General features: G+C 43.3%; 1 protein-coding gene across 3 annotated transcripts in view; it reads right to left on the bottom strand.

Annotated features, from left to right (window-relative positions):
• Nucleotides 1-8,846: 8,846 nt before the first annotated feature.
• AGTR1 (angiotensin II receptor type 1) overlaps nucleotides 8,847-27,693 on the bottom strand; it is an 83,090-nt gene continuing 64,243 nt past the window's right edge. The window contains exons 1-2 of one of the 3 annotated variants that reach the window (XM_038752366.1): nucleotides 17,073-17,151; nucleotides 8,847-10,881 (exon numbers count right to left, since the gene is read on the bottom strand). In XM_038752366.1, coding sequence (XP_038608294.1) covers nucleotides 9,757-10,836 — 1,080 coding nt within the window. In that variant the 5' untranslated portion in view covers nucleotides 10,837-10,881; nucleotides 17,073-17,151 and the 3' untranslated portion in view covers nucleotides 8,847-9,756. Of the gene's footprint in view, nucleotides 10,882-13,583; nucleotides 13,602-17,072; nucleotides 17,152-27,693 lie in introns of those variants that run through there. The other 2 variants (XM_038752375.1, XM_038752357.1) reach the window with 2 other exon arrangements.

The following is a 27,693-nucleotide window of genomic DNA, read 5'->3' as shown; positions in this document are numbered from 1 at the left end:
AAGGAGGCTGATGCACTAATCTAGGTGGGATAGGATGAGTGATTGTACTAATGTGGTGGCAGTTTGAATGGAGAGGAAAGGGCGGATTTTGGCATTGTTGTGAAGGTGAGACCACAGATTGGATATGTGGGTTGAATGAGAGGGCGGAGTCAAGAATGGCTGTGCCATCTACTGTGACAGGAAATTACAGGAGAGACGAGGGTGTGGGAGGGAAGATAAGAAGCTCTGTTTTGGACATGTTAAGTTTGAGGAGACAGGAGGACATTCAAGTAGAGATGCTTTGAGGGCAGAAGGAGACGTGAGCTTGGAGAAAGTGAGAGAGATCAGGGGAGGGGATGTAGATTTTGGTACCATCTGCATAGAGATGATAGCTGAAGCCGTGGGAGCGAATGAGTTCTTCAAGAGAATGAGTGTAGATGGAGAATAAAAGGGACCAGAACCGAACCTTGAGGAACACCCACAGTTTGAGGATGGGAAGGAGTGGAGGAGCCTGCAAAGGAGATTGAGAATGAAAGCCCAGAGACATAAGAGGAGAACCAGGAGAGGACAGATTCAGTGAAGCCAAGGTTGGGTAACGTATCCAAGAGAAGGGGAAGGTACATAGTGTTATAGGCATCTGAGAAATCGAGGAGGATTTGGATGGAGTAGGAGCTGTTGTATTTGGCAAGAAGGAGGTCATTGGGGATTAAGATTTTGGGCAAGTCACTTAACTTCTCTGGGCCTCAGTTACCTCATCTGTAAAATGGGGATTAAGACTGTGAGCCCCACGTGGGACAACCTGATCACCCTGTGCACATAGTAAGTGCTTAATAAATGCCATCATTATCCAGCACTTAGAACAGTGCTTTGCACATAGTAAGCGCTTAACAAATGCTAATTATTATTATTATTATTAAGACTGGGGATTAAAACTGTGAGCCCTATGTGGGAAATTGACTGTGTCCAACCTGATTAGCTTGTATCTACCCAAGCATTTAGTACAGTGTCTGGCACATGGTAAGCACTTAAAATTACCATAAACATATGAAAACAGTAACTGATAATATCACCCAGACAAAATGTACTCACATTGGTTTCAGTACCTCAGTCTTCTAGGAAAGGTGGGTATAGGTTGGGACCCTTTCTTCAATAGTATAGCCTGCATCTCTTCAAAAGAAATGAAAGTATTTAGTTTTTAGGACACTGAGGGGGTTGACTGAATATTTGGGAGTGGAAACTGAATCTTCAGCAACTCAAAATGATCAGCTCTTGCCTTTGAGAGATGGTTACCTTTGATGGGGAGGTTGGCTGGAAGAGAGCATGAGGGATCATGTGCCTTTTGGGACAGTGCATATTGGGATTTGAGCATGATGGGACTTGTATACCAGTTACTTGATTTTATGGTTACTTGTGTGTCCTCCCTATATCCTGTAAACTCTCTGAGGGAAGAGGGAAATGACGTGGCTTAGTGGATAGAGCACAGGCCTGCAAGTCAGAAGGACCTAGGTTCTAATTCTGTCTGTGCCACATGTAGAGAAGCAGCGTGGCTCAGTGGAAAGAGCCCGGGATTTGGAGTCAGAAGTCATGGGATCAAATTCCAGCTCCGCCACTTGTCAGCTGGGTGGCTCTGGGCAAGTCACTTCACTTCTCTGGGCCTCAGTTACCTCATCTGTAAAATGGGGATTAAGACTGCGAACCCCCTGTGGGACAACCTGATCACCTGTAGCCTCCTCAGCGCTTAGAACAGTGCTTGGCACATAATAAGTGCTTAATAAATGCCATTATTATTATTATTATTATTATGTCTGCTGTGTGATCTTGTGCAAGTCACTTCACATCTCTGTGCCTGTTACCTCATCTGTAAAATGGTTTTAAGACTGTGAGCCCATGTGGGACATGGACTGTCTCTATATGTTGCCAACTTGTACTTCCCAAGTGCTTAGTACAGTGCTCTGCACACAGTAAGTGCTCAATAAATACGAATGATGATGATGATGATGATGACTGTGTCCAACGTGATTAGGTTATTAACTTTTATCTACTCCAGGGCTTAGTAAAGTTCTTAGAACATAAGTGCTTCATAAATATCATATCTTAGTCTAAGTTGTTTTTTTTCCCATGGTGCTTGGAGCCTCCAGAGCTTGGTAACTACCATTACCTGACTGACTGACATTTTGTACAGATTCGGCTATAATATACTTGTGATTTTGTTGGTCAGATAATTTTGAAAGGAAAGAGGCATACCTAAAAGTTGCGGAAGCCCTTCATTTGGAAAAATCTCATCAGCTGGAAAAACCCTGCAGTAATAATAATAATAATAATTATGGTATTTATTAAGCACTTGTTATGTGCCAGACACTGTACTAAGCACTGGGGTGAATATAAGCAAATAGTTTTGGACAGTTTCAATGCCCACTTTACAGATCAGGTAACAGGCACTATACAGGATATCACCATCCCTTAATTAAGGATTTCTTTCCTTAAGAATCCTTGCCAACTTGAAGGAAACCATAGTTGCAGCCAGTTAGCTCCTTATTATTTAAATCTTTCATACCTAATCATCTGTAGAGACAAATGGGGAAAAGTCTCTTTCCCTTGAAATATCCTCTTTAGTCACATTCTTGAAATTTAAATCTCTCACTATACACAAGTCTTGCGGACTCCTCCCACGGCTCTATTAAGGACTACATCCTTGATCCACTTGTCCTTTAAATGCTAATGATAATCATAATAATAATTATGCTACCTGTTTTTTAGTCCAGGGAAAATGTAGAAGAGGAAAACCAGCAGCTAGATGAACCGAAACCACAACAATGATAATGGAAGAACCATTACAAAGGTTGTGGATTATGGTAGAGGACAGGATGTTCTGGAGAAAGTATATCCGTGAAGTAGCTATGAATTGGAAATGACTTGATGGCACTTAATAATAATAAGTGCTTACTAGGTGCCAAGCACTGTTCCAAGCACTGGGGTAGATACAAATTAATCAGGTTGTACACAGTCCCTGCCCCACATGGGGCTCACACTCTTAACCCCCATTTTACAGATGAGGTAACAGAGGCACCAAGAAGTAAAGAGACTTCCCCAAGGTCACACAGCAGACAGGTGGTGGAGCTGGCATTAGAACCCAGGTCCTGCTGACTCCCAGTCCCATTGTCTATCTCCTAAGCCAGGCTGCTTCTCATGAGAAAGGATGGCAGCTTGGTGCTGGAATTAGAGGACTGAGTGATGAGAAGCAGCGTGGCTCAGTGGAAAGAGCATGGGCTTGGGAGCCAGAGGTCATGGGTTCTAATCCTGACTCTGCCACTTGTCAGCTGTGTGACTTTGGGCAAGTCATTTAACTTCTCTGTGCCTGTTACCTCATCTGTAAAATGGGGATAAAGAATGTGAGCCTCACGTGGGACAACCTGATTACCTTGTATCCTCCCCTCCCAGTGTTTAGAACAGTGCTTCAAACATAGTAAGCGCATAACAAATGCCATCATCATGATCTGCTACTCTCCTAGGGTATCCACACGTGCCACTCAGAGTCAGGACAAGAGTCCTGCAAGCATTCAGACTTTTGAGCCCTGATCCCTGGACCCCCCCAGTCTGCAGATGCCTGTGAATGCAGTTTGAATTTCATTTGAATCCATCTCAGTGTTCTTCCTCTTTCCCCATGCCCCTCAAAAGTCACAGTAATTATCAGCTAATTACAATAAACTGAGTGCTTAACCTTTGCTAACCTTTCTAATAGGAAAGCATACTGTCTTGGTGAAAGTCATTTATTCATGACCTATACAGCAATATTATTAACTCAGCTAACCAAACGAGAGTGCCACAATTACACTAGGGAGGAATAATACAAATAATTACAGATGCATTTTTATGGGTTTAACTGCGAAAAATAGCAGCATTGGCCACTTTCTCAGTAATATCTGTTCAAAACATGCAGGAGCACAGGCATTTAAAAATGCCACTTGATATTCATTTCAGGCCTTCTTCTGTTTTTCACACATGGGTGAAAACATCGATAGTCACACTGTCCCAACCTTCTTGATTTTGGTGGATTTACACACCCTCACAACTTTCTTCAACCAGATAGTTCAGTTGTGAGAAGTGCCAAAAGAATGCAGAATGTAGATGGACCTTAATATATTTTTTGATGATAGCATTAGTAATAATAATAATAATGATGATATTTGTTAAGCCCTTACTATGTGCGAAGCACTGTTCTAGTACTGTATGCAAGATCAATATCAGCAGGACATCACTGGTACAACAGACACAGATAAGTAGAGGGCTTTAATGATGAAAAAGATATCTCAGCAGGTCAGCAGAATCGGTTTCCTTACCTTCTCTAGCCTCCTCTGTCTTAAGAAATGAAGATTCTGTATCTGGAGTCCAGTATTCTTGTCTCAGTTTCGGGTATCATTCACTGGGACTTATTCAGCCTGGAAAATCTTTAGCATCTCTGGAGAAATCCACCCGGAAACATCTCTTACCTTCTATTAGAATGAGAATTTGTGCACAAAGCCACTACTCCCAGATTATCATTTTCTCAACCAAGCAATGGTATTTACTGAGCACTTACTGTGAGCAGAGCACAGTATCGATAGAGTGCAATATAACAGAATTGGTAGACATGTTCCCTTTTCATTTTCTCAGTGAAATTGATCTTTGTGGTACCATTCATTCTATCCTATTTATTGAGTACTTACTGTGTGCAGAGCACTGCACTATGCTCTTGGAAAGTACAATTTGGCAATGGATAGAGACAATCCCTACCCAACAATGGGCTTAGTCTAGAAGGAGGAAACAGTCCAAATATCTATAATTCATTTGTATTGTTGTCTTGTCTTCCCCCATCTAGACTGTAAGCCCATTGTGGCCAGGAAATGTGTCTTTAATTGTTGTATTATACTCTCCCAAGGACTTAGTAAAGTGGTCTGCACACAGTAAGCTCTCAAAAAATACACTTGAATGAACTGAATGAATGAATAGTTAGTTTTCAAGACGAACCATAATATATCCATAAGTCAAGGGCTCCATGTCAGTGGGATAAATTTGCTTGCTATTGTTGGCCGGCAGAACAGAAATCTCTCTGTGGTTTTAGGGTGTTGAGGCAGTGTGGGTCAGATAGAAATGACATGGCAGAGAACGGGATAAAAACAGGGAATAAGGATCCAAAAAATGGTTGATAGGGCAAATTTGAGGGATTGGAGGAATTGGTGCATAAGAGGTGGGGGAATAGGAGAGTGTAGGGTGGGGAGAGATGGAAGTATTAATGACTTACCTGGGAGAGAGCTGGAGGAAATTTTTGTCATGGCCAAGTTTACGGTTAGACATACAGAACCTTAAAGTGTGTATTACACAGACTGAAAGCCACCTCTAAGAGTCAAATGTTCAAATTAAAAATTTCTTCTCAAAATAATAATGATGGTGGCATTTAGCAAGTACTTAGATGTACCAAGCACTGTGCTAAATCCTGGGGTAGATACAAGAAAATCTAATCAAACACGGTCCCTCTACCACACATGGCTCACGGCCTAAGAGGGAGGGAAAACAGGTATTCTATCCCCATTTTTACAAATGAGAACACTGAGCCATGGAGCAGTTAAGCAACTTGCATCACTGGCCAGGTGAGGGGTGGAGCCGGGAACAGAATCCAAGGCTTCGGAGAAACAGCATGGTCTCGTGGATAAGAGCCTGGGAGTCAGATGGATCAGAGTTCTAATCCTGACTCTGCCACATGTCTGTTGTGTGACCTCGGGCTAGTCACTTAACTTCTCTGTGCCTCAGTTACCTCATCTCTAAAATGGGGAGCAAGACTGTGAATCCCATGTGCCTTCATGGCCAGAGAAGTTAAGTTACAGGTAGCATTTTGACCTTGAGATGGCCAGTGCCCCGGTTCACCCTGGCACAGTGGGCTAGGGGTCGGCAGCGAGACAGGAGAGGTGGAGGCACAGTGTGGAGGTTAGCACCAGAGGAGCGAAGTGGGTGGGCTGGGATGGAGAAGGAGAGAAGTGAGGTGAAGTAGGAGGGGGCAAGGTGATGGAGCACTTTAAATTCAATGTGAGGAGCTTTTGTTTGATAAACATAGTCATGGGTTCAAATCCCGGCTCTGCCAATTGTCAGCTGTGTGACTTTGGGCAAGTCATTTAACTTCTCTGTGCCTCAGTTACCTCATCTGTAAAATGGGGATGAAGACTGCGAGTCCCACGTGGGACAATCTGATCACCTTGTATCCTTCCCAGCGCTTAAAACAGTGCTTCACACATAGTAAGTGCTTAACAAATGCCATCATTATTATTATTATTATTATTATAAGGAGGTGGATAGGCAATCCCTGTAGATTTTTGAGGAGGGAAGGTGACATGCCCTGAACGTTTCTGGAGAGAGATAATCCGGGCAGTGGAGTGAAGTATTGATGGGAGTGGTAGAGGCAGGAGGTTGGGAGGTCAGTAAGGAGGCTGATGCAGTAATCCAGTCATGACAGGATGAGGGATTGTACTAACGTGGTAGTGGTTTGAATGGAGAGGAAAGGGAAGATCTTGGTGACGTTGTGAAGGTGAGAACGAAGGCCTCCAAGAGGCCTTCTCAGACTAAGCCCCCCCCTTTCCTCTTCCCTTTCCACTCCCTTCTGCGTTGTTCTGACTTGCTTCCTTTGGTCTTTGCTCCCTTTGCTCTTCTCCCCTCCGAGCCCAACAGCACTTTTATACATATCTGCAATTTTATTGTTCGTATTGATGTCTGTCTCTCCCTCTCTGGACTGTAAGCTCAATGTAGGCAGAGACTATCACTGTTTATCGGTGTATTGTACGTTGCCAAGCACTTAGTACAGAGCTTTGCAACAATAAGCACTCAATAAATGCGACTGAATGAATGAATGAATGAATGGGGACTGTGTCCAATCCAGTTTGCTTGTATCTGTACCCCAGCACTTAGAACAGTGCCTGGCACATAGTAAGCTCTTAACAAATGCTGTTTTATTATTATTATTGTTCTGATTCCCAGGCTTTGTTCTTCTCCCTAGGCCACTGCAGAAGTAAATCAATTTATACCAACTCAACCTTAAGAAATGCTTCCAGACAGTTCTAATAGTTTCTCCTTATAAGAATCAGTAGAGGACAATTTTTCTAAAGAGTATAAAATATTACAGTTTTGGAGATGGTCAATCAATCAATCAATGGTATTTATTGAGCACCTACTGTATGCAGAGTACTATACTCAGTGCTTGGTAGAGTACGATACAACAGAATTGGTAGACAGTTCCCCATGATCACTTTTTAAACCCCACTTTACAGGGAGGAAACATTACAATAATCAGTACCAACTCACCGAAAGTGGATTGAAGCAAAGAATCCACAAAAACACATAATTCACAGCTTCACGGAAGAGAGAAATAATGACAGAATATATTTATTAATAATAATAGTATTTGTTAAGCACTTACTATGTGCCAAGCACTGTTCTAATCGTTGTGGTAGATACAAGGTAATCAGGTTGTTCCATGTGGGCCTCACAGTCTTAATCCTCATTTTCCAGATAAGGTAACTGAGGCCCAGAGAAATAAAGTGACTTGCCCAAAGTCACACAGCTGACCAGTGGCGGAGCTGGGATTAGAACCCACCACCTTTGACTCCCAATCCTGGGTTCTTTCCACTAAGCCATGCTGCTTCCCATCTAACCAGGGCTGACTCCAACATAAGGGCAAATTATGTGCTGTTGCCTCTTCTCTCTTTCCAACTTCTTCTTTCCTCCCACTGTTTCAACAGCCTTTCACAGCCCAAGGGCCCCAGATATTTCAAGCTGGCCTTGAGCAGAATCAATCAAGCAATCTGAGAAGCAGCATGCTCAGTGGATAGAGCACGGGCCTCAGTTACCTCATCTGGAAAATGGGGGTGGAGACTATGAGCCCCACGTGGGACAGGGACTGTGTCCAACCTGATTTGCTTGTATCCACCCCAATGCATTGAACAGTGCCTGGCACAGAGTAAGTGCTTCACAAATACCATCATAATCATCAATTAATCAGAGGTACTAATTGAGTGTTTCTTGAGTTCAGATCACTAGATTCAGTGCTTGGGAGGTACAATATAATAGAATTAGTAGATGTTACCTGCCCACAGCGTGTTTACAGTCTAGAGAACGTCAGAATGTCAGTCTCTGTTCTACTTGTAGGAAAACTACAAAGTACTCTGTCAAAACCTGGCCACCAACCTTGCCAAGCAAAGATCGAATTCAGGCAATAGTAACCCGCAAACCATGCGCAACTCAAGGAAGTGCCTGTGGAGGTTCTCATGTGTGTTTACTATTATCATCATCATTACGATTATTATGATTATTGTTATTTATTATCATACACATTGTTTGAGGTTCCTTGAAATAAAATACGTTATGTACATGTGAACTGAACGGGAGAAAACTGATCGGTTATGATTGCAGATTAGACACGTATATTTGCAAAATAATGTCAGTCAATCAATAATATTTATTGAGCACTTACTGTGTGCAGAGCATTGTACTAAGCACTGGGAAAAGTACAATAGAGGTAGAAGAAACGATCCCTGCCAACAAGGAGTTTACAATCTAATGGAAAGTTGGAAAAATAAACAGACAATACATTCTTAAAGAAAAGAGAAACTCAACATATTATAGCTTTAGAGGATAAAGGGGAAAACTATCTGGAATGTTAAGGTAGGTTTTCTTAAGATATTTTGATTTTCCAAATGAATTATATCTGTGTTTAAGATGGTCATGAATGGGAATATTTTATTAAATGAACTTATTTCCATATGTTCAGTATTTGCATCAAAAAGAGTCCAGTAAGTGAGGATTCACAAGTTGGATTTCTGTATATTCACAATAGTAAAGAAGATATATATTAAATTACATTTTATTTCATGGAAAATAAGCCTATTCCATGGTTGAATTAAGAGTGAATGGTTAAATATACTGAACAAGGGGTGGAGAGTTTTCAAACAACAATGTGCATTGTGAGACTTGACATTTGAACTGGAGAACATTTAGACATATTTCATCATTTTTCTTTACAAACACAAAAGCTAACAAATATCATTAGGAAAACAGCCACAGAAAATAACAACATGAACCACTTTCATCTAACCAACCAGGTTAAACTGAAGCCACTTTGGCAGTGAAAATCCACAGCACTTGCCATGAGGGTAGGTCCACACCAAATGAATTTCACTGAAGATTCCTGAATCTTGCACAACATTATGTACAGATCCACACTACCCTCAGGTAAGACTTGGGGCCTGTGGATCATCTGACCTCATTGTTTCTTAAACAATGCACCTGATTTAGAAATCTGGTAGTTAGGCAACAACAATTAGGCTTAATGACAAGGTTTTGAAAGAACTGCAATTTACATTTTATGCTCTGGTTTTTCTGTGTTTCCTCTAGGGCAGTTCTAAGGTTTTTCTGCAGAAAGGATTGCTAAAGGGGGAGACTTGATTCCCCCATCCCTTCTGCAGCCAGAAGGCCACTAGAAGTTTTAAATGTTCAACCAACATTTGTCCAGTTGCTGAACTCTTTCCTTCTCTAGTTTGAATCCCAAATCTGAGGATGTGGAAGTGATGAAAAAGTTAGCTCTGTCGTTCAGTTTGTTTAAGAAACAAAAATAGCAATATCTTGCTCGGAGCTTGCCAAAAGAAAATTCACGTCATTTTCAGATTGTTTTGTGGGGTAGTAACTCTTGTGTGCTGTAGGTCGTGAAGTCTTCCCACAGCTGCCCTCACAATATCATTCCAGGATCATGCTTACTGCATATCATTCAGCATCGAAGGCCCCAAAAGACTTCTTAGTAGACCCGTTTAAGTTATCTGATGGGCGATAAGAAAGGGAGCTCATTTTTGTTGTTAGGCTTGAATGAGATCTGACGTTTGGAGGCATATATTTCAGAAGCTGGAGAAAATATTTTTTAAACTTCTTGCCCAGAAAGCCATAGAATAGGGGATTCAGACAGTTGTTGAAATACGCTATGCAGATGGTGATGGGCATTGCTGTGTCCACGATATCGATGATTTTACAATCGTTTATGATGTGTAACTGAATCAGTACATCCAGAAAGGTGAATATTTGGTGTGGAATCCAGGAAAAGAAAAAGAAAAGGACAATGGCCACAATGATCTTGAAGATATCGTCATTCCTTGTTTTGTTTTTCTGAATTTGGTATGCCTTCTTCAGCGCCTTCCAAATGAGGGTGTAGTTTGTCAGGATGATCAGAAAGGGAATCAAAAAGCCTAACATATTCTTACTTAAGCCCAGCCCCACCGGAAGGGTGGTGTTGTGCGATTCATAGCGAAAAGCGCAGACGGTCATGTTGTTATTTTCGATGAAGTACACGTTCCGGTGAATCACCACTGGCAAACTGGCCAGGCCGGCGAGCAGCCAGATGACGATGCAAGTCACTTTGGCCACGAGCATGGTGCGCCGGAGACGGGACTTCAACGGGTGGACTATGGCCAGGTAGCGGTCGATGCTGAGGCATGTAAGGAGAAACACACTGGCGTAGAGGTTGAAGCTGACCCCGGCCGAGGCAATCTTACACAAGCAGTTGCCAAAAGGCCAGCGGTACTGCATGGCAGTGTAGGCTGCCCACAGAGGCAGAGTCATGAGAAAACACAAGTCGGCCAGGGCTAAATTCAACAGGAAGATGCTGGCTACAGTCTTCAGTTTCATGTAGAAGTAAATGACAATCACCACCAAGCTGTTTCCGAATATACCCACCACAAAGATGATACTATAGATCGTAGGGACCATGATGAATATGTAATTATGCCTTCCTGCCGAGGGGCAATCAACTTGGATTCTTTTAATAGTCTCATCGGTACTAGAATTTAGAATCATTTTGGTTTCTTTGATGACGGGTTCTGGACTCTAGGCAGATTCCATCTAGAGAAGGAAAAGTAAAACCATGAATTATTAAACTTTTTTTTTTGCTGTTACAGGTTTAAAATCACTGTTTTCCCTAAGTAATTATAAACTAATTCCGTTTCATTTTCTTTCAAAGCAATAGCTGCAGTCTCACTGTACGCATCATCATCTGTGAGACAAAGGAAAATTCTCCTATGTTTCACCTCACAAGGGTTGAGTACAGTGCATTGCCTCCAGTGGGGAGTTCCATGGTAATTATGTTATTTGTTAAGTACTTACTATGTACCATGCACTGTACTAAGTGTTGGGGTGGATATAAACAAATCGGGTTGGACACGGTCCCTGTCCCATGTGGGGGTCACGGTCTCCACCCCCATTTTCCAGATGAGGTAACTGAGGCCCAGAGAAGTGAAGTGACTTGCCCCAGGTCACATAGCAGACAAGTGGAAGAGCTGGGATTAGAATCCATGACCACCTGACTCCCAGATCCAGGCTCTATCCACTATCCCATTACTCCTCGTCCTCCTATTCCTATTACTACTAACATAGCCACCTTATTGTCCCTCCCAAACGCTGTCCTCCCCCGACTTTCCAGTCACTGTAAACAACATCACCATCCTTCCTGCTTCACAAGCCTGTCCTTATAGTTAACCTCAATTTATCTCTCTTTCAACTGACATATTCAATCTATCACTAAATCCTGTTGTTTCAACCTTCAAAACATCACTAAAACCCCCTCTTTCCTTTCCAGCCAAACTGCTACCATATTAACCCAAACGCTTAACCTATGCTACCTGGATTACTGCATCAACCTCCTTGCTGACCTCCCAGCCACCTGTCTCTCTCCACTCTAGTCCATAGTTCATCCTGATGCCCGAAACATTTTGCTACCAAAAAAATATTCAATCCATGTTTCTCCACCCATCAAGAACTTCCAGTGGTTACACATTCACCTCCTCATCAAACAGAAACTCCTTACTATCGGCTTTAAAACACTCAATCACCTTACCCCTTCCTACCTTACCACTACTACCCAGCCTCCACACTTGAGTCTTCTAATGCCAACCTACTCACCATACCTTAGTCTCATTTATCTCACCGCCCACCTCTCATTATCATTCCTGCCTTTGGCCTGGAATGCACTCCCACTTCATATCTGATAGACAATCCCTCTCTCCATTTTCAAAACCTTCATGAGAGAAATCTTCTCCAAGAGGCCTTCCCTGATTGGGCCCTCATTTCCTCTTCTCCCACACCCTTCTGCGTCACCCTTGCACTTGGATTTGCACCCTTTATTCACCCCTCCCTCATTCCCATAGCATTTATGTATTTAGCTATAATTTATTTAATGTCTGCCTCCCTTTCTAGGCTGTAAACTCCTTATGGGCAGGGAACATGCCTGCTAATTCTGTTGACCTCCCTTCGCTTCTTCTACAGACCAGCCCGCACCCTCCACTCCTCTGCTGCTAATCTCCTCACTGTGCCTCGTTCTCACCTGTCCTGCCGTCGACCCCTGGCCCACATCATCCCCCTGGCCTGGAATGGCCTCCCTCCCCACATCCGCCAAGCTAGCTCTCTTCCTCCCTTCAAGGCCCTACTGAGAGCTCACCTCCTCCAGGAGGCCTTCCCACACTGAGCCCCCTCCTTCCTCTCCCCCTTCTCCCCCCTCCATCCCCCCCGCCTTACCTCCTTCCCTTCCCCACAGCACCTGTATATATGTATATATGTTAGTACATATTTATTACTCTATTTATTTTACTTGTACATATCTATTCTATTTATTTTATTTTGTTAATATGTTTTGTTTGGTTCTCTGTCTCCCCCTTCTAGACTGTGAGCCCACTGTTGGGTAGGGACCATCTCTGTGTGTTGCTAACTTGTACTTCCCAAGTGCTTAGTACAGTGCTCTGCACACGGCCCTGCTGAGAGCTCACCTCCTCCAGGAGGCCTTCCCAGACTGAGCCCCTTCTTTCCTCTCCCCCTCGTCCCCCTCTCCATCCCCCCATCTTACCTCCTTCCCTTCCCCACAGCACCTGTATATATGTATATATGGTTGTACATATTTATTACTCTATTTATTTATTTATTTATTTATTTATTTATTTTACTTGTACATTTCTATCCTACTTATTTTATTTTGTTGGTATGTTTGGTTCTGTTCTCTGTCTCCCCCTTTTAGACTGTGAGCCCACTGTTGGGCAGGGACTGTCTCTATGTGATGCCAATTTGTACTTCCCAAGCGCTTAGTACAGTGCTCTGCACATAGTAAGTGCTCAATAAATATGATTGATTGATTGATTGAATAAATATGATTGATTGATTGATTGATTTTATTGCACTATTCCAAGTGCTTAGTAGAGTGTTCTCACACAGTAAGTGCTCAATGAATATGACTGCTATTACCACTATTCCTACTATTATTACTACACTTCCTCTTAATTCTACTATTATCACTGCCACTACTGTCAATAAATGGTATTTACTGAGTACTTACTGAGTGTATATCACTTTACTAAGTGCTTGGGAGAGTACTATATAACAAAGTCGGTAGACAGGTTTCTTGTACACAAGAAATTTGTTGCTGTCTTATGCTGTCAAGTCATGTCCAACCCATAGCGATGCCATGGACACATTTCTCCCAGAATACTCCACCTCCCTCTGCAATCGTTCTGGTAGTGTATCCATAGAGTTTTCTTGGTAAAAATTTGGAAGTGGTTTACCATTGCCTTCTTCCGTGCAGTAAACCTGAGTCTCTGCCCTTGACTCTCTCCCATGCCGCTGCTGCCTAGCATAGGGGAGTTTTGACTTGTAGCAGATTGCCTTTCACTTGTTAGCCATTGCCCAAGCTAGGAATGGAATGGGTAGGCCTTTGCTTGACTCTCCCTCCCATAGCTGAGACTGGTAGACTACTGGAAACTCTCCAGGTGTGACCCTGAGAGGTGACAAGTAATTTACTTGTACTCATTCCTATTACTACTACAACCACCACCACCATTTCAATTTTACTTTATTCTAGTTAGAAAACAGAAAATATTTTCTGTGTGTATTAGACTGTGATCCCACTGTTGGGTAGGGACTGTCTCTGTATGTTGCCAACTTGTACTTCCCAAGCACTTAGTACAGTGCTCTGCACACAGTAAGTGCTCAATAAATATGATTGATTGATTGATTGTATTTTGATTAATTCTGCTATGAAACGTTTTTAAATTCACTTTTTCTTTTTTATACAGAATACATTCAATTCCCAAGAAAGCATCCACCTTTCAGGTGAACAAGGGTGGTGTAAAAGTGTCTTGCAGCTGGATTCTATGCATCAGGATTGTCTAAATATGCTAACGGAGTGCTTTCAGTTTGAATTGCTGCTAAGACAGAGAAGACTAATTAAGTCTGTCTCAATCATAGATCTGGGGTCATACAAATCACCTTTCAAAATCACCATGTTTATCACAGAGTCAAATTTTGCACTCCTCATGCCCAGATTCAGGCCTAATTATCTCCTCAGTGTAGAGGGGCTTGGGACAGGGTGGAACACAGAGAGTTTGTTCAAATCAGTGAGCACTATAGGGTGTGGCTTCTTCTGAACATAAGAACCTAAACACTGTCAAATCTGGACCAATCCAGTAGTTCATTCACACCAGAGTTCTGTTTCCAACAATGGAAACAGGATGCTTAGAAAGTCAGGGAGAAGGTTACTTGTCCTAATGCATTAGGGATATATCAATCAATCAATCAATGGTTTTATTGAGCACTTACAGTGAGCAGAACAACACACTGCTTGGGAGAGTATGATGAAACAGTTGGAAGACAAGTCCTCTGCCCACAGGGAGGTTACAGTTTACAAGCCTAACTTTTCCCCACTATATCTGCAATTCTTCCTCTAAAATCCATTATGGGCCACCTATGCATTAATTAAGCCAATATCCCCTTGAACCTCCACCACTTGTCTGTTATGTGACCTTGGGTAAGCCACTTAACTTCTCTGTTTCTCAGTTTCCTCATCTGTAAAATTAAATCTTACTTCCTTCAATTTAGACTGACACCCCTGTGGGACATGGACTGTGTATAATCTGGTTTGCATCTACCCCAGTGCTTAGTTCACTGCCTGGCACATAGTAAAGGAGTTAACAAATACCTTAAAAATCATCATTATATTTTCTGCTTGCATGGATTCTATTATCACTTGTTTTGGACTCAATGACTTTATCTCCTTAAAAGCAATGCAGTGGGTTTCAAGTTCTCCCAACTGTTTTGCTTTTAATTAATCTTCTCAATTTACCCCAGATCTTCCCATGAATGCTGTTGCAATGTACTCTCCCAAATGCTTAGTACAGTGCTCTGCACACAGTAAGTGCTCTATAAATACCATTGATGGATTAACTCTTGTGAATCAAATAGATATGTTTAGCAATACAATCAAGTAGTTTCTGTGACTTGCAGTTTTAGCCAGGTCTTTACACTTGTCCCTTACAATTTCAGGAAGGAAGTTACATCCCTGCAGAAAAAACTCAGTAGGGGATTTATTAGATGATATAAAAAGTATCTTTTGACACAATATAGTTCAAGTGAAACTTCTACACTTAGGGTTGAGGCAAAGTCTTGTCCTGGGGTGAGATAGAGGGACTGCTGGTGAAGGGATATTTTCTATATTCATATATATTCATCATCACCATGGTATTTATGAGCTCTTACTATGTGCAGAGCACTGTACTAGGCACTTGGGAAAGCACAGTACAACAGAGTTGGTATACCCGTTCCCTGCCCACAACAAGCTTTCAGTCTAGAGGAAGAGACAATCATGAATATAAATGCCAGATTCTCTAGACAAATTCATCAAAATGCTTAGGAAAGAAAATAAAATAGATTTCACCAGGGATAGGTCTGGCCATTATTCATTCATTCAATCAATCACATTTATTGAGCGCTAACTGTGTGCAGAGCACTGTACTAAGCACTTGGGAAGTACAAGTCGGCAACATATAGAGATGGTCTCTACCCAACGACGGGCTCACAGAAGGGGGAGACAGACAACAAAACAAAACATGCAGACAGGTGTCAAAACCGCTAGAATAAATAGAATTATAGCTATATGCATATCATTAATAAAATAGAGTAGTAAATATGTACAAGTAAAATAAATACAGTAATAAATATGTACAAATATATACAAGTGCTGTGAGGAGGGGAAGGAGGAAGGGCACATGGGGGCCGATGGGGATGAGGAGAAGAAAAAGGGGGCTCAGTCTGGGAAGGCCTCCTGGAGGAGGTGAGCTCTCAGTAGGGCTTTGAAGGGAGGAAGAGAGCTCATTTGGCAAATTTGTCGAGGGAGGGCATTCCAGCCCAGGGGAAGGACATGGGCCTGGGGCTGACGGGGGGATGGCAAGAACGAGGCACAGTGAGGGGGTTAGCAGCAGAGGGGCGGAGGGTGCAGGCTGGGCCGTAGAAGGAGAGAAGGGAGGTGAGGTAGGAGGGGGCGAGGTGATAGAGAGCCTTGAAGCCAAGAGTGAGGAGTTTTTGCTTGATGTGTAGGTTGACAAGCAACCACTGGAGATTTTTGATGAGAGGAGTGGCATGCCCAGATTGTCTCTGTATTAAGATAATCTGGGCAGCAGAGTGAAGTATAGACTGAAGCGGGGAGAGACAGGAGGATGGGAGATCAGAGAGCAAGCTGATGCAGTAATCCAGTCGGGATAGGATGAGAGATTGAACCAGGCCATTAAATAAACTCTTCACAAAGCTGTGGATTATCAGTATTTTTAAATACTCAGTCCTGGTAAATGATGAAGTGTCTGCCAATAAATAGTATCTCGAGTTGTGAAAGCAACTGGATGAAATTCTAGATGATAATACTAATAGTACTGATAATAATAATAATAATGCTGGTAAATGTTTAATGCTTACTCTGTGTCATGCACTGTACTAAATCTGGGGTAGACACAATATAATCAGGTCCCACATAGGGCTCACAGTATAAATAGGAGGCAGAACAGGTACTGAATTTCCATTTAGGCAGGTGAGGAAACTAAGGCACAGAGAAGTTGGATGATTTAACCAAGGTCACACAGCAAACAAATGGCAGAGCTGGAATTAGAACCAGGTACTCTGCTTCCCAGGTTGTGCTCTTTGCACTAGGCCATGCTGCTTAGAAAATAATCCAGCCTAGAAAAAAAAAACTTGCATTGAAAGGTGACTAATAGATTCGGTCTTTTTACCTCTAATTTCACATGGCACAGGACAATTTCACAAATTTTCTGCAAACGTCCATCCAGATAACTCCAAATACTCACATTACTGTGAAGAAAGTAAAGACACTATGGAAACAAATGCCCAAAGGTTCATTTTCAGTGGCTATCACAAGATTTCATTGCTGTTAATAACAATAATGATAACAATAGTGATAATAATAGTTGTGGTATTTGTTAAGTGCTTACTATGTTTCAAGCACTGTACTAAGTGCTGGGGTAGATACATTATATGCATTGGACACAGTGCCTGTCTCATATGGGGCTCGTGGCTTACGTTGCAGAGAGAACAAGCTCTCATCCTATCCCGTCTGGACTACTGCATCAGCCATCTCTCTGATCTCCCATCCTCGTGTCTCTCCCCACTTCAATCCATACTTCATGCTGCTGCCCGGATTGTCTTTGTCCAGAAACGCTCTGGGCATGTTACTCCCCTCCTCAAAAATCTCCAGTGGCTACCAATCAATCTGTGCATCAGGCAGAAACTCCTCACCCTGGGCTTCAAGGCTGTCCATCACCTCGCCCCCTTTTACCTCACCTCCCTTCTCTCCTTCTACAGCCCACCCCACACCCTCCGCTCCTCTGCCGCTAATCTCCTCACTGTACCTCGTTCTCGCCTGTCCCACCATCGACCACCGGCCCACGTCATCCCCCGGGCCTGGAATACCCTCCCTCTGCCCATCTTTATGTAATAAACATATTTATTACTCTGTTTATTTATTTATTTATTTATTTTACTTGTACATTTCTATCCTACTTATTTTATTTTGTTGGTATGTTTGGTTCTGTTCTCTGTCTCCCCCTTTTAGACTGTGAGCCCACTGTTGGGTAGGGACTGTCTCTATGTGATGCCAATTTGTACTTCCCAAGCGCTTAGTACAGTGCTCTGCACATAGTAAGCGCTCAATATATACGATTGATTGATTGATTGATTGATCTGCCAAGCTAGCTCTCTTCCTCCCTTCAAGGCCCTACTGAGAGCTCACCTCCTCCAGGAGGCCTTCCCAGACTGAGCCCCCTCCTTCCTCTCCCCCTCGTCCTCCTCTCCATCCCCCTGTCTTACCTCCTTCCCTTCCCCACAGCACCTGTATATATGTATATATGTTTGTACATATTTATTACTCTATTTATTTATTTATTTTACTTGTACATATCTATTCTATTTATTTTATTTTGTTAATGTGTTTTATTTTGTTCTCTGTCTCCCCCTTCTAGACTGTGAGCCCACTGTTGGGTAGGGACTGTCTCTATATGTTGCCAACTTGTACTTCCCAAGCGCTTAGTACAGTGCTCTGCACACAGTAAGCGCTCAATAAATATGATTGATTGATTGATTGAATCCTTTTCATATTTCTAGGAGTTGTATGAGTGAGGTTGGTGGCAGGAATCAGATGTGAATCAGAGAGGCAGTATACTGCAGAAGTTACGAGGATCAATGGTTGGTCCCTATCATCAAGAGTTCTATTCAGGGCTCTGCCATTTGTCTGCTTTGTGACCTTGGGCAAGTCACTTAACTTCTCTGTGCCTCAGTTCCCTCATCTGTAAAATAGGGATTAAAACTGTGAGACCTATGTGAACAGGGACTGTGTACAACCCAATTTGCCTGTATCCACCCCAGTACTTAGTACAGTACTGGGCACATAGTAAGCGCTTACCAAATACCATTGTAATTATTATTAGTTCTCCCCCTCACTCTGCTCTCCCAAGAGTTTGAGAACAGTAAGTGCTCTCTGACAACCAAGGGACTCTGTGAGGCTGCTGGGAAACCAGCAGGATGTCTTGTTGGTTGTGTAAGCTCTCTCACCTGATTCTCTGTTGTGTTTGTTTTTTTTGTGGTATTTGTTAAGAGCTCACTATATGTCAAGTTGCGTTCTAGGTGCTGGGGTAGATATATGTTAAGGGCAGGGAATGTGTCTACCAAGTCTGTTACATTATTGGCTCTCAAGTGCCCCCTCCTAGCTCACCTCACTACTCTCCTACTACAACCCAGCCCGCATACTACATTTCTCCAATGCTAACCTTCTCACTGTACCTAGATCTTGTCTATCTCACCACTAACCTCTCTCCCATATCCTGCCTCTTGCCTGGAATGCCTTCCCTCCTCATAACAGTCAGATAATTGCCCTCCCCCGCCTCAAAGCCTAAACGGTGAGCCCACTGTTGGGTAGGGACCGTCTCTATATGTTGCCAACTTGTACTTCCCAAGCACTTAGTACAGTGCTCTGCACACAGTAAGCGCTCAATAAATATGATTGAATGAATGAATAATTGAAGGCACATCTCCTCCAGGAAGACTTCCCTGACTCAACCCTACTCTCCTCTTCTCCCACTCAATCGTATTTATTGAACACTTACTGTGTGCAGATCACTGTACTAAGCGCTTGGGAAGTACAAGTTGGCAACATATAGAGACAGTCCCTACCCAACAGTGGGCTCACAGTCTAAAAGGGGGAGACAGAGAACAAAACCAAACATACTAACAAAATAAAATAAATAGAAAAATATGGAATGCTTCACGAATTTGCGTGTCATCCTTCTGCGTCTCTCATACTTCTTCATTCATCATTTCTCCCTTCCCCACAGAACATATGTATATCGCTGCATAGTTTTGTAATTTATTTATATATCTATTTATTTATATGAATGTCTGTCTCCCCATCTAGACTGTGAACTCATGTGGCAGGGAATGTGTTTGATATATTGTACTCTCCCAAATGCTCAGTACAGTGCTTTGCACCCAGTAAGTTCTCAATACATATGATTGATAGATTGAATAGTCAGGCTGGATACAGTACCTGTCCCACATGGGGCTCAGACTAGGGGGGAGACAGAATTAATATAAGTAAATAAATTACAGATATATATATATATATATATATGTAAATGCTGTGGTGCTGAGGGTAGGGTGAATATCAACTGCTCGCAGGGAAAGAAGCAGCAGCATGACAGTCAGAAGGACTGGATTCTAATCTTGGCTCTGCCACTTGTCTGCTGTGTTACCTTGGGCAAGTCACTTCACTTCTCTGTGCCTCAGTTACCTCACCTGTAAAATGGGGATTAAAACTGTGACCCCTATGTGGGACAGGGACTGTGTTAAATCTGATTATCTTGTATCTACTCCAGCACTTAGCACAGTGCCTGGCACGTAGTAAGCACTTAACAAATACCACAAAAAAGGGACAGATCCAAATGCATAGGTGATACAGAAGGGAGAGAGAGAGGGGAAATGAGGACTTAGGGAAGGTCTCTCAGGGGAGATGTGATTTTAGGGTGGCTTTGAAGGTGGGGAGAGTGGTGGCAAGTCAGACATGAAGATGGAGGGAGTTTCAGGCCAGAGGGAAGACGTGGGTAAGGGATCAGCGGTGAGGTAGAAGAGATGGTGGTAATAGTGAGTATGTAAAATTTATGAGAAGCAGCATGAGAACCTGCAAGAGAAGCGGCATGGCGTGGTTGATAGAGCCTGGGAGTCAGGAGGTCATGGGTTCTAATTCCGGCTCTGCCACTTGTGTGCTGTGTGACCTTGGGCAAGTCATTTCACTTCTCTGGGCCTCAGTCACCTCATCTGGAAAATGAGGATTGAGACTGAGCCACACAAGGGACAGGGACTGTGTCCAACCCAATTTGCTTGTGTCCACCCTAGTGCTTAGTACAGTGCCCGACACACAGTAAGCACTTAATAAATACCATAACTATTATCATTAGAGGAATGAAGTACAATGGCTGGGTTGTAGTGGGAGATCAGCAAGGTAAGAGATAGGAGATGGGGAGCTGATTGAGTGACTTGAAAACAATGATAAGGAGTTTCTTTTTGAAGTGGAGGTGGTTAGGCAAGAATTGGAGATTTTTGAGTAGTGGGAAGACACAGACTGAATATTTTTTTTTAAATGATCCGGGCAGCAGACTGAAATGAGGACCAGAGTGGGGAAAGAGAGAAGAGGCAGGGAGGTCAGTGAGGAGGCTGAACACTAATCTCAGTTCATAGATTTATATGGAATTGGGATTTGCTTTTAAAATTCACTCTTCTGTATTCAGTAAGCTCCCCCAGCAGCAGCAAAATGTCTAAAAGTGTCAAACTGTCCACATTTTGAAGGCCCTTGCCCTTTCAAACTGGGGAAAAATGTCATTTTTGGTAGCTAAACAAATTGAACAAACAACAGGTGAAGACTTTTGGCCTGCTCTAATAGCAGCCTGATTCACAGCTTGAAAGACATTGTTCTCTGAATTTTTCTTTGGAGGCTTGCTTACATTATCTGCAGGTTAGAGAAGCAGTGTGGTCTAATTGATAGAGCACAGGCCTGGGACAGAGGGACCTGGGTTCTAATTCTGACTCCACCATTTGTCTGCTGTGTCACCTTGGGCAAGTCACTTAACTTCTCTATGCCTCAGTTACCTCATCTGTAAACAGGGATTAAAATTGTGAGCCCCATGTAGGACATGGACTCATACATTTTGATTATCTTTTATCTACCCCAGGGCTCAGAACAGTGCCTGGTACACAGTAAGTGCTTAACAAATACCATTAAAAAAATAAAAAAGGTTTCCCAGCTTTTCACAACAACCCAAATACCTCCAAAAACATGTTCTTTTCATTCTTTCCAAATGTGACAAATTCTTTTCTCCCTCCCCTCAAGAACGTTTGATTAGTATATTAATACCTTCTTTTGCTTTTAGGCAAGCTAAAAACAATCTAATTAAACTGTTCATTACAAGTTGCTTTTTAATGAGATTGCAATCTAAAGGGGAAAAAAAACAACAGCCCCACAGTATCCTCCGATAATAGGGAGGAAACTGAAAGACCAAGTAATTATATTTCCGAATAATCTGCCATTAAGATGAGTTCAAGGTCCTAAAAGGACAAATTCACCAAGGCATCTATTTCCAAATTTGCCTGTTGGGTTGGGCCCCTCTCAGTGAGTACATCGAGTCCTAAGACCATTGCTTTGGAGTCAGTTCTTGGTACTTAATTCCCCTATGGGTGGCTGTTGCTTGAGGTCAAAGGAAGCACTTGAGCCCTTGAGCAGTGCCTGTGGGTTGTATAGGCTTGTAGAGAAGCAGAGTGGACTCCTGAGCTCCTCCACTTACCTGCTGTGTGACCCTGGGCAAATCACTTAACTTCTCTGTGCCTCAGTTCTCTCTCCTTCAAACTCTGAGCCCCATGTGGGACCTGATTATCTTGTACCTACTCCAGCATTTAGTACAGAGCTTGGCACATAGTAGGCACTTTACAAATATCATAATTAGTGGTAGTAGCAGTAGTGGTACTGCTCTCCTTGTCTTTCCCCCTACCCTGATTACCATTTAGGGAGGGTCATCATTTGGTTGATGGGAAGAGCCCAGGAGTGGGAAAGCTATCACCTAGTTCACCTTCTAGACTGTGAGCCCGTTGTTGTACAGGGACCGTCTCTATATGTTGCCGACTTGTACTTCCCAAACGCTTAGTACAGTGCTCTGCACACAGTGAGCGCTCAAAAAATATGACAATGAATGAATGAATGAATCCATTACCACCATAATTAATTCCTTAACCAATGCCAGCACTCTGGTCAGCATTACCACTGGGTGGATAGAAGCAAATTGGATTGGGCACAGTCCCTGTCCCACATGGGGCTCACAGTTGTCCGAGGCAGTGGTTCACACCCCTGGCCCCATCACTCCCAGTCTGCCCTTTCCACTCTCCCTCTCTGCTCTTTTCTGCACTCTCCCCACACTCCATTACTGTAGCCTGCGGAGCACTGGTTTCCTCTGCATGTCCCCATTGCAGCCTGCAGCTCTCCTCTGCACCCTCCCTATGCTGTAGCCTGTAGACAGCTCAGAGCACTTCTCCTCCGCATTCTCCCACTGCAACCTGCAGTTCTCCTCTGCACCTCCCCACTGCAGCCTGCAGAGAGCTGCTTTCCTCTGCATCACCCTCCCACCCCGGGTAGCGGGCAGGTGGTTGCGCTCCTTTGCACGCCCCTCACAGCAGCCTACAGGTAGCTGATCTCCTCTGCACCCCCTCCCACCAGCTGCAGCTAAAGACAGTTGCTCTCCTCTGCATCCACCAACCCCAGTCTGCAGAATACCAGTCTTCTCAGCACCATCCCCTCCCTGCAGATGGCTGCTCTAGCTTCTCTTATCCATTCCCAGCCTGCACCGGCGTCTCCCCAACCTATCCCTCCCCAGATCTCTCGGTCAGGATGCAGAAACAGAGTTTGGTGAGATGGAGTCACGTGAGGCAGGCAGCAGATACTGGGTTTGGCTTCCTTAAGTGGTGGCCAAGGAATCCAATTTTCCCCTCTGTCCCCTCCCCAGGAAACTGGTCCCAGAGGTGAGGATGGCAGGCCCACTGTCCACTCTGCCCTACAAACAGCTCTGCTCTCTCCCCAGCTCAACCCAGAAGCTGCATAGCCTACTGGAATGAGTATAGGTCTGGAAGTGAGAATGATCCAGGTTCTAATCCCTGCTTCGCCACTTGTCTGCTGTGCGACCTAAGGCAAGTCACTTCTCTTGTCTGTACCTCAGTTACTTCATCTGTAAAATGGAGATTAAGGCCGTGAGCCCCATGTGGAATGGGGGCTGTGTCCAACCTGATTAGCTTGTATCTACCCCAGCACTTAGAACAGGGCATGACACATAGTAAGCACTTAAAAAATAGCATTATTAATATGATTATTACATGAGGCACTCTTTTTGCCAGCCAGACACCTGCTCCTCAGACCTCGGCCTCTCCCAGCTCCTGACTCCACATGACTCAACTCCTATCCCCACTTCTTGGCCTCCTGCTCTGCTTGTTGCCCCTGGGTTTCTTGGGAGAGGGGCATTTGAAGACTGTTACCTCTTAGCACTAATGAACTCTTGTTTTTCAGTTGCAGTTCCTCGACTGCAATGTTTTTCCTCATATGTCTGTCTTACTCCTCATTCAGACTGAGTCTCCTGAAGGCCTCAAACTGTGTCTGATTGTGTCCATCGACTCTCCCCAGAGTTTTGCACAGTGCCCACTGTAAGCATTTAGTCAATGCCACTAATGATAGTGATGAATATAATAATGATTAATTGGAGATCCCTTTTTCTTCTTTAAGCACTCAATTAATACCATCATTCAATATATTGAGTGCTTATTGTGTGCAGAGCACTTGGGAGGGAACAGTACAGTAGGTAGACATGATCACTGCTCTCAAGGAGTTTACGATTCCTGTATATGTTTTCCCAGGTACTTGGCATATAATCATAGACAAGTCCTTTGTGACATGGAGGTGGAGTCCCCAAGAGGAGGTTCCCCACCTGCTTTCAAAATTCACCTGTATCATTGATCCCATGCCTTCTCACTTTCTAGAAACACCTGTGCCTACTATTCTTCCTTTTGGGCATGGATTGAGAAGGGAACCAGGGCTTTAAAGGGGATGGGGCAGGCTTCAAAGAGCTGACAGCTCAGAAAGCTACCACTTTGGGTCTCTTCTGCCCTAAATGGAGACCCAAGTAAGCAAGTCTGGGAATTCAGCTCAGAAAACTCTCCCAACATCTCGGTGGAGAAAGCCTATACACCTTCGACTACTCATCTTTGATGGTGCCTTCCCACTTCCTTCAAACATGCTCATATTTCCCTTAATTTAAAGGGAAAAGCCTTCCAAGGAAAATAACTTATCCAGCTATCGACCCACCTTTCTCCTCCTCTTCTGGTTCAAACTCCTCATTTGTATACAACTGCTTCCTCCATTTTCTCTTCTCCAACTTCTAATCAATAAGTCAACCAATCAAGGGTATTTATTAAGTGCTTACTATGTGCAAAGAACCCTGTACTGAGTGGTTTGGAGAGTAATAATAATAATAATAATAATTATGGCACTTGTTAAGCACTTACTTTGTTCCAAGCACTGTTCTAAGCACTGGGGTAGTACAAGTTAATCAGATAGGACACAGTCCCTGTCCCACACTGGGCTCAAACTTAATCCTCATTTTTTTACAGATGAGATAGGCACAGAGAGTACAATTCAGTATAACTGGTAGACACATACCCTGCTCTCAAGGTTACAGTCTAGTCAAGAGCTTATAAGTCTTATTGCAAATTGCAGTCTAAGCCCTTTGACTGATATAATTGTTTCAATTACTCCTCCTGTCTCAGCTTTTTCTTTCTCTTCCTCCCCTTCTTCCTCTCTGCTTCTCTCCCTAAATCCAAATTTTGGGTTATTTTTATCATCTTTTTTTTTTCCACAAAGGAAGAAATAGAACTCAAAGCCAGAAAAACACACCAATGAATTAAAAGATTAATCTACATACTTGAATATTCCCTCTGACTTAGTTTTACTAGGAAATATTCCTGTTATGTGAAGTCCATAAGGCCAAACATGTTTGCGCTGAAAAAAGAAAGCCTTTCTGTCACTTGTAGGAGGCTGGTAGGAAGGAAAAAAGACATCTTGGAAGAAAGTCGTGCAAACATCTAAGAGGAGAATAATATAAATAATATCTTTGACCTTCTGGATTCCAAATTCCATATTCTGACTCCAACCATTAGGTCCCCAAACTAGTTAGGCCTGCAGTTGAACTAGGGAAGGAAGAAACATTGTCCAGATGGCAAACGTGTCCTGAGTTTACTGCTGCAATTTTTTTTCCTTCTTGGAATTGAAGGCAGCAGCTGAGGTCAAGTCATCCAAGGATGTGGACTGGTCAGCAACAGCTCAATCGCAACTAAGCTGGACATAGCACTCTAAATGCCTAAGGACAGTCAACCTTAAAGTTGTTCGCTGAATTTCTAGAACTCTTACTTGTGGAAATCCATCATGGACCTCTCTTCAAGTCCAACAGGTAAGGAATGTTCATCAGTCAGGAAGTCATGCAGGGGCATCAATCAATCAATCAATCAATCGTACTTATTGAGCACTTACTGTGAGCAGAGCCCTGACCTATGCGCTTGGGAGAGTACAGCATGACAGAGGTGGTAGACATGTTCCCTACCTACAGAGAGCTTACAGTTTAGAGGGAAAGAGTGAAGTAATGTGATAAAGGGATCAAAATGGTTCAGAAAGCTGGAGGTGGGGCTTGGGGGGTGGTAGATGACCGTGACTAGTAGCTGAAGTGGATGGTAGAGGCGGATGATAATGGACTTCAAAGGAAGAGAACGAGAAGAATTAAGGTGGTGGAATTGTGCCAAAGCGGCACTGGGGAGCGAGACAGAAGCGGATTCCTCCCCCTTTCCCAGGGAGTCTTGGGGAGTGGGAGAAGATAAGGACCCCTCTAAAGAAAGTGGCAGGGGAGACATTGTCATCTGGGGAACATAAGAAAAACCCGATAAAGCTCTCAGAGATGATGGGTCAAGATCTTCAGGGAAAAGAAGATCCTAGCTTCAAGAATTTCTTCTGAATATATGGCATGCCTAGGACATGCCATAAGATATAAGGGATGTCACCATCAACATCATCTTTAAGAAGGTGAGAAAACTGATTGTGGGCAATTATAGCAGCTCAGTGTTTTCTCCTGCTGGGAGATCACAGAGCAGACAGTCAGAGTCATTCTGAACCGGCTTCTGAAAAACAGTGACACCCAGTCACTTCCTGAATGTCAGTGAGGTTTTAGACAGATCTCTGTTGCAAATAGAAAACAAGAAAAGTGCCCAGAACAGCATAACTGAGTTTGTGTAACATCCACACCAAGGGAATTGAAAACACAACCAAACATTTCCAGTGATAATAACGGCATTCAAAGCTGCCACAGTGATGGACAAATGAGTGGAAAATGGAATCAAGAAGGCAGGAATGCTTTCTGGAAAGCTGATCAAGTGACCCTGTGCATTAAACTTCAGACAAAACAGTGGGTTTACAAAGGAGATGTAAGTCAGTACAGTATGGCAGATATATTCCCTGCCCACAATGAAGTTAGAGTCTAGAGAGGGAGACAGACATTAATATACCTAAATGCATTACAGATATGTACATAAGTGCAGTGGGATTGGGAGAAGGGATGAATGAAGGGAGCAAGTCAGGATGACACAGATGGGAGAGGGAGAAGAGGAAAGGAGGACTTAGGGAAGGTCTCTTGGAGGAGATGGGCCTTCAATAAGGCTTTGAAGGAGAGGAGAGTAATTGTCTGTCAGATTTGAGGAGGGAGGGCACTCCAGGCCAGAGGCAGGATATGGGAGAGAGGTAAGCAGTGAGATAGATGAAATCAGAGGTACAGTGAGAAGGTTAACATTAGAGGAGCAGAGTGCATGGGCTGGGTTGTAGTAGGAGAATAGCAAGGTGAGGTATCGGGACAAGGTGATGGAATGTTTTAAAGCCAATGGTGAGGAGTATCTGTTTGACATGGAGGTGGATGGGCAACAGCTGGAGGTTCTTGAGGAGAGGGGAAACATGGCCTTAATATTTTTGCAGAGTGAAGTATGGACTGGAGTGGGGAGAGACAGGAGGCAGGGAGATCAGCAAGGAGGCTGATACAGTAATCAAAGGGGATAGGATAAATGATCGGATTAATGTGGTAGCATTTTAGATGGAGAGGAAAGAGCAAATTTTAGCAATAGTGTGAAGGTCACACCAACAGGATTTAATGATGGATTGAATATGTGGATTGAAAGAGACACAGGAGTCAAGGATAATGCCAAGGTTATAGGCCTGTGAGATAGAAA

Source organism: Tachyglossus aculeatus, chromosome 1 (genome assembly GCF_015852505.1).
Source record: "Tachyglossus aculeatus isolate mTacAcu1 chromosome 1, mTacAcu1.pri, whole genome shotgun sequence".
Lineage (NCBI taxonomy): Eukaryota > Metazoa > Chordata > Mammalia > Monotremata > Tachyglossidae > Tachyglossus > Tachyglossus aculeatus.
This window is presented reverse-complemented; position numbering and strand designations above follow the sequence as displayed.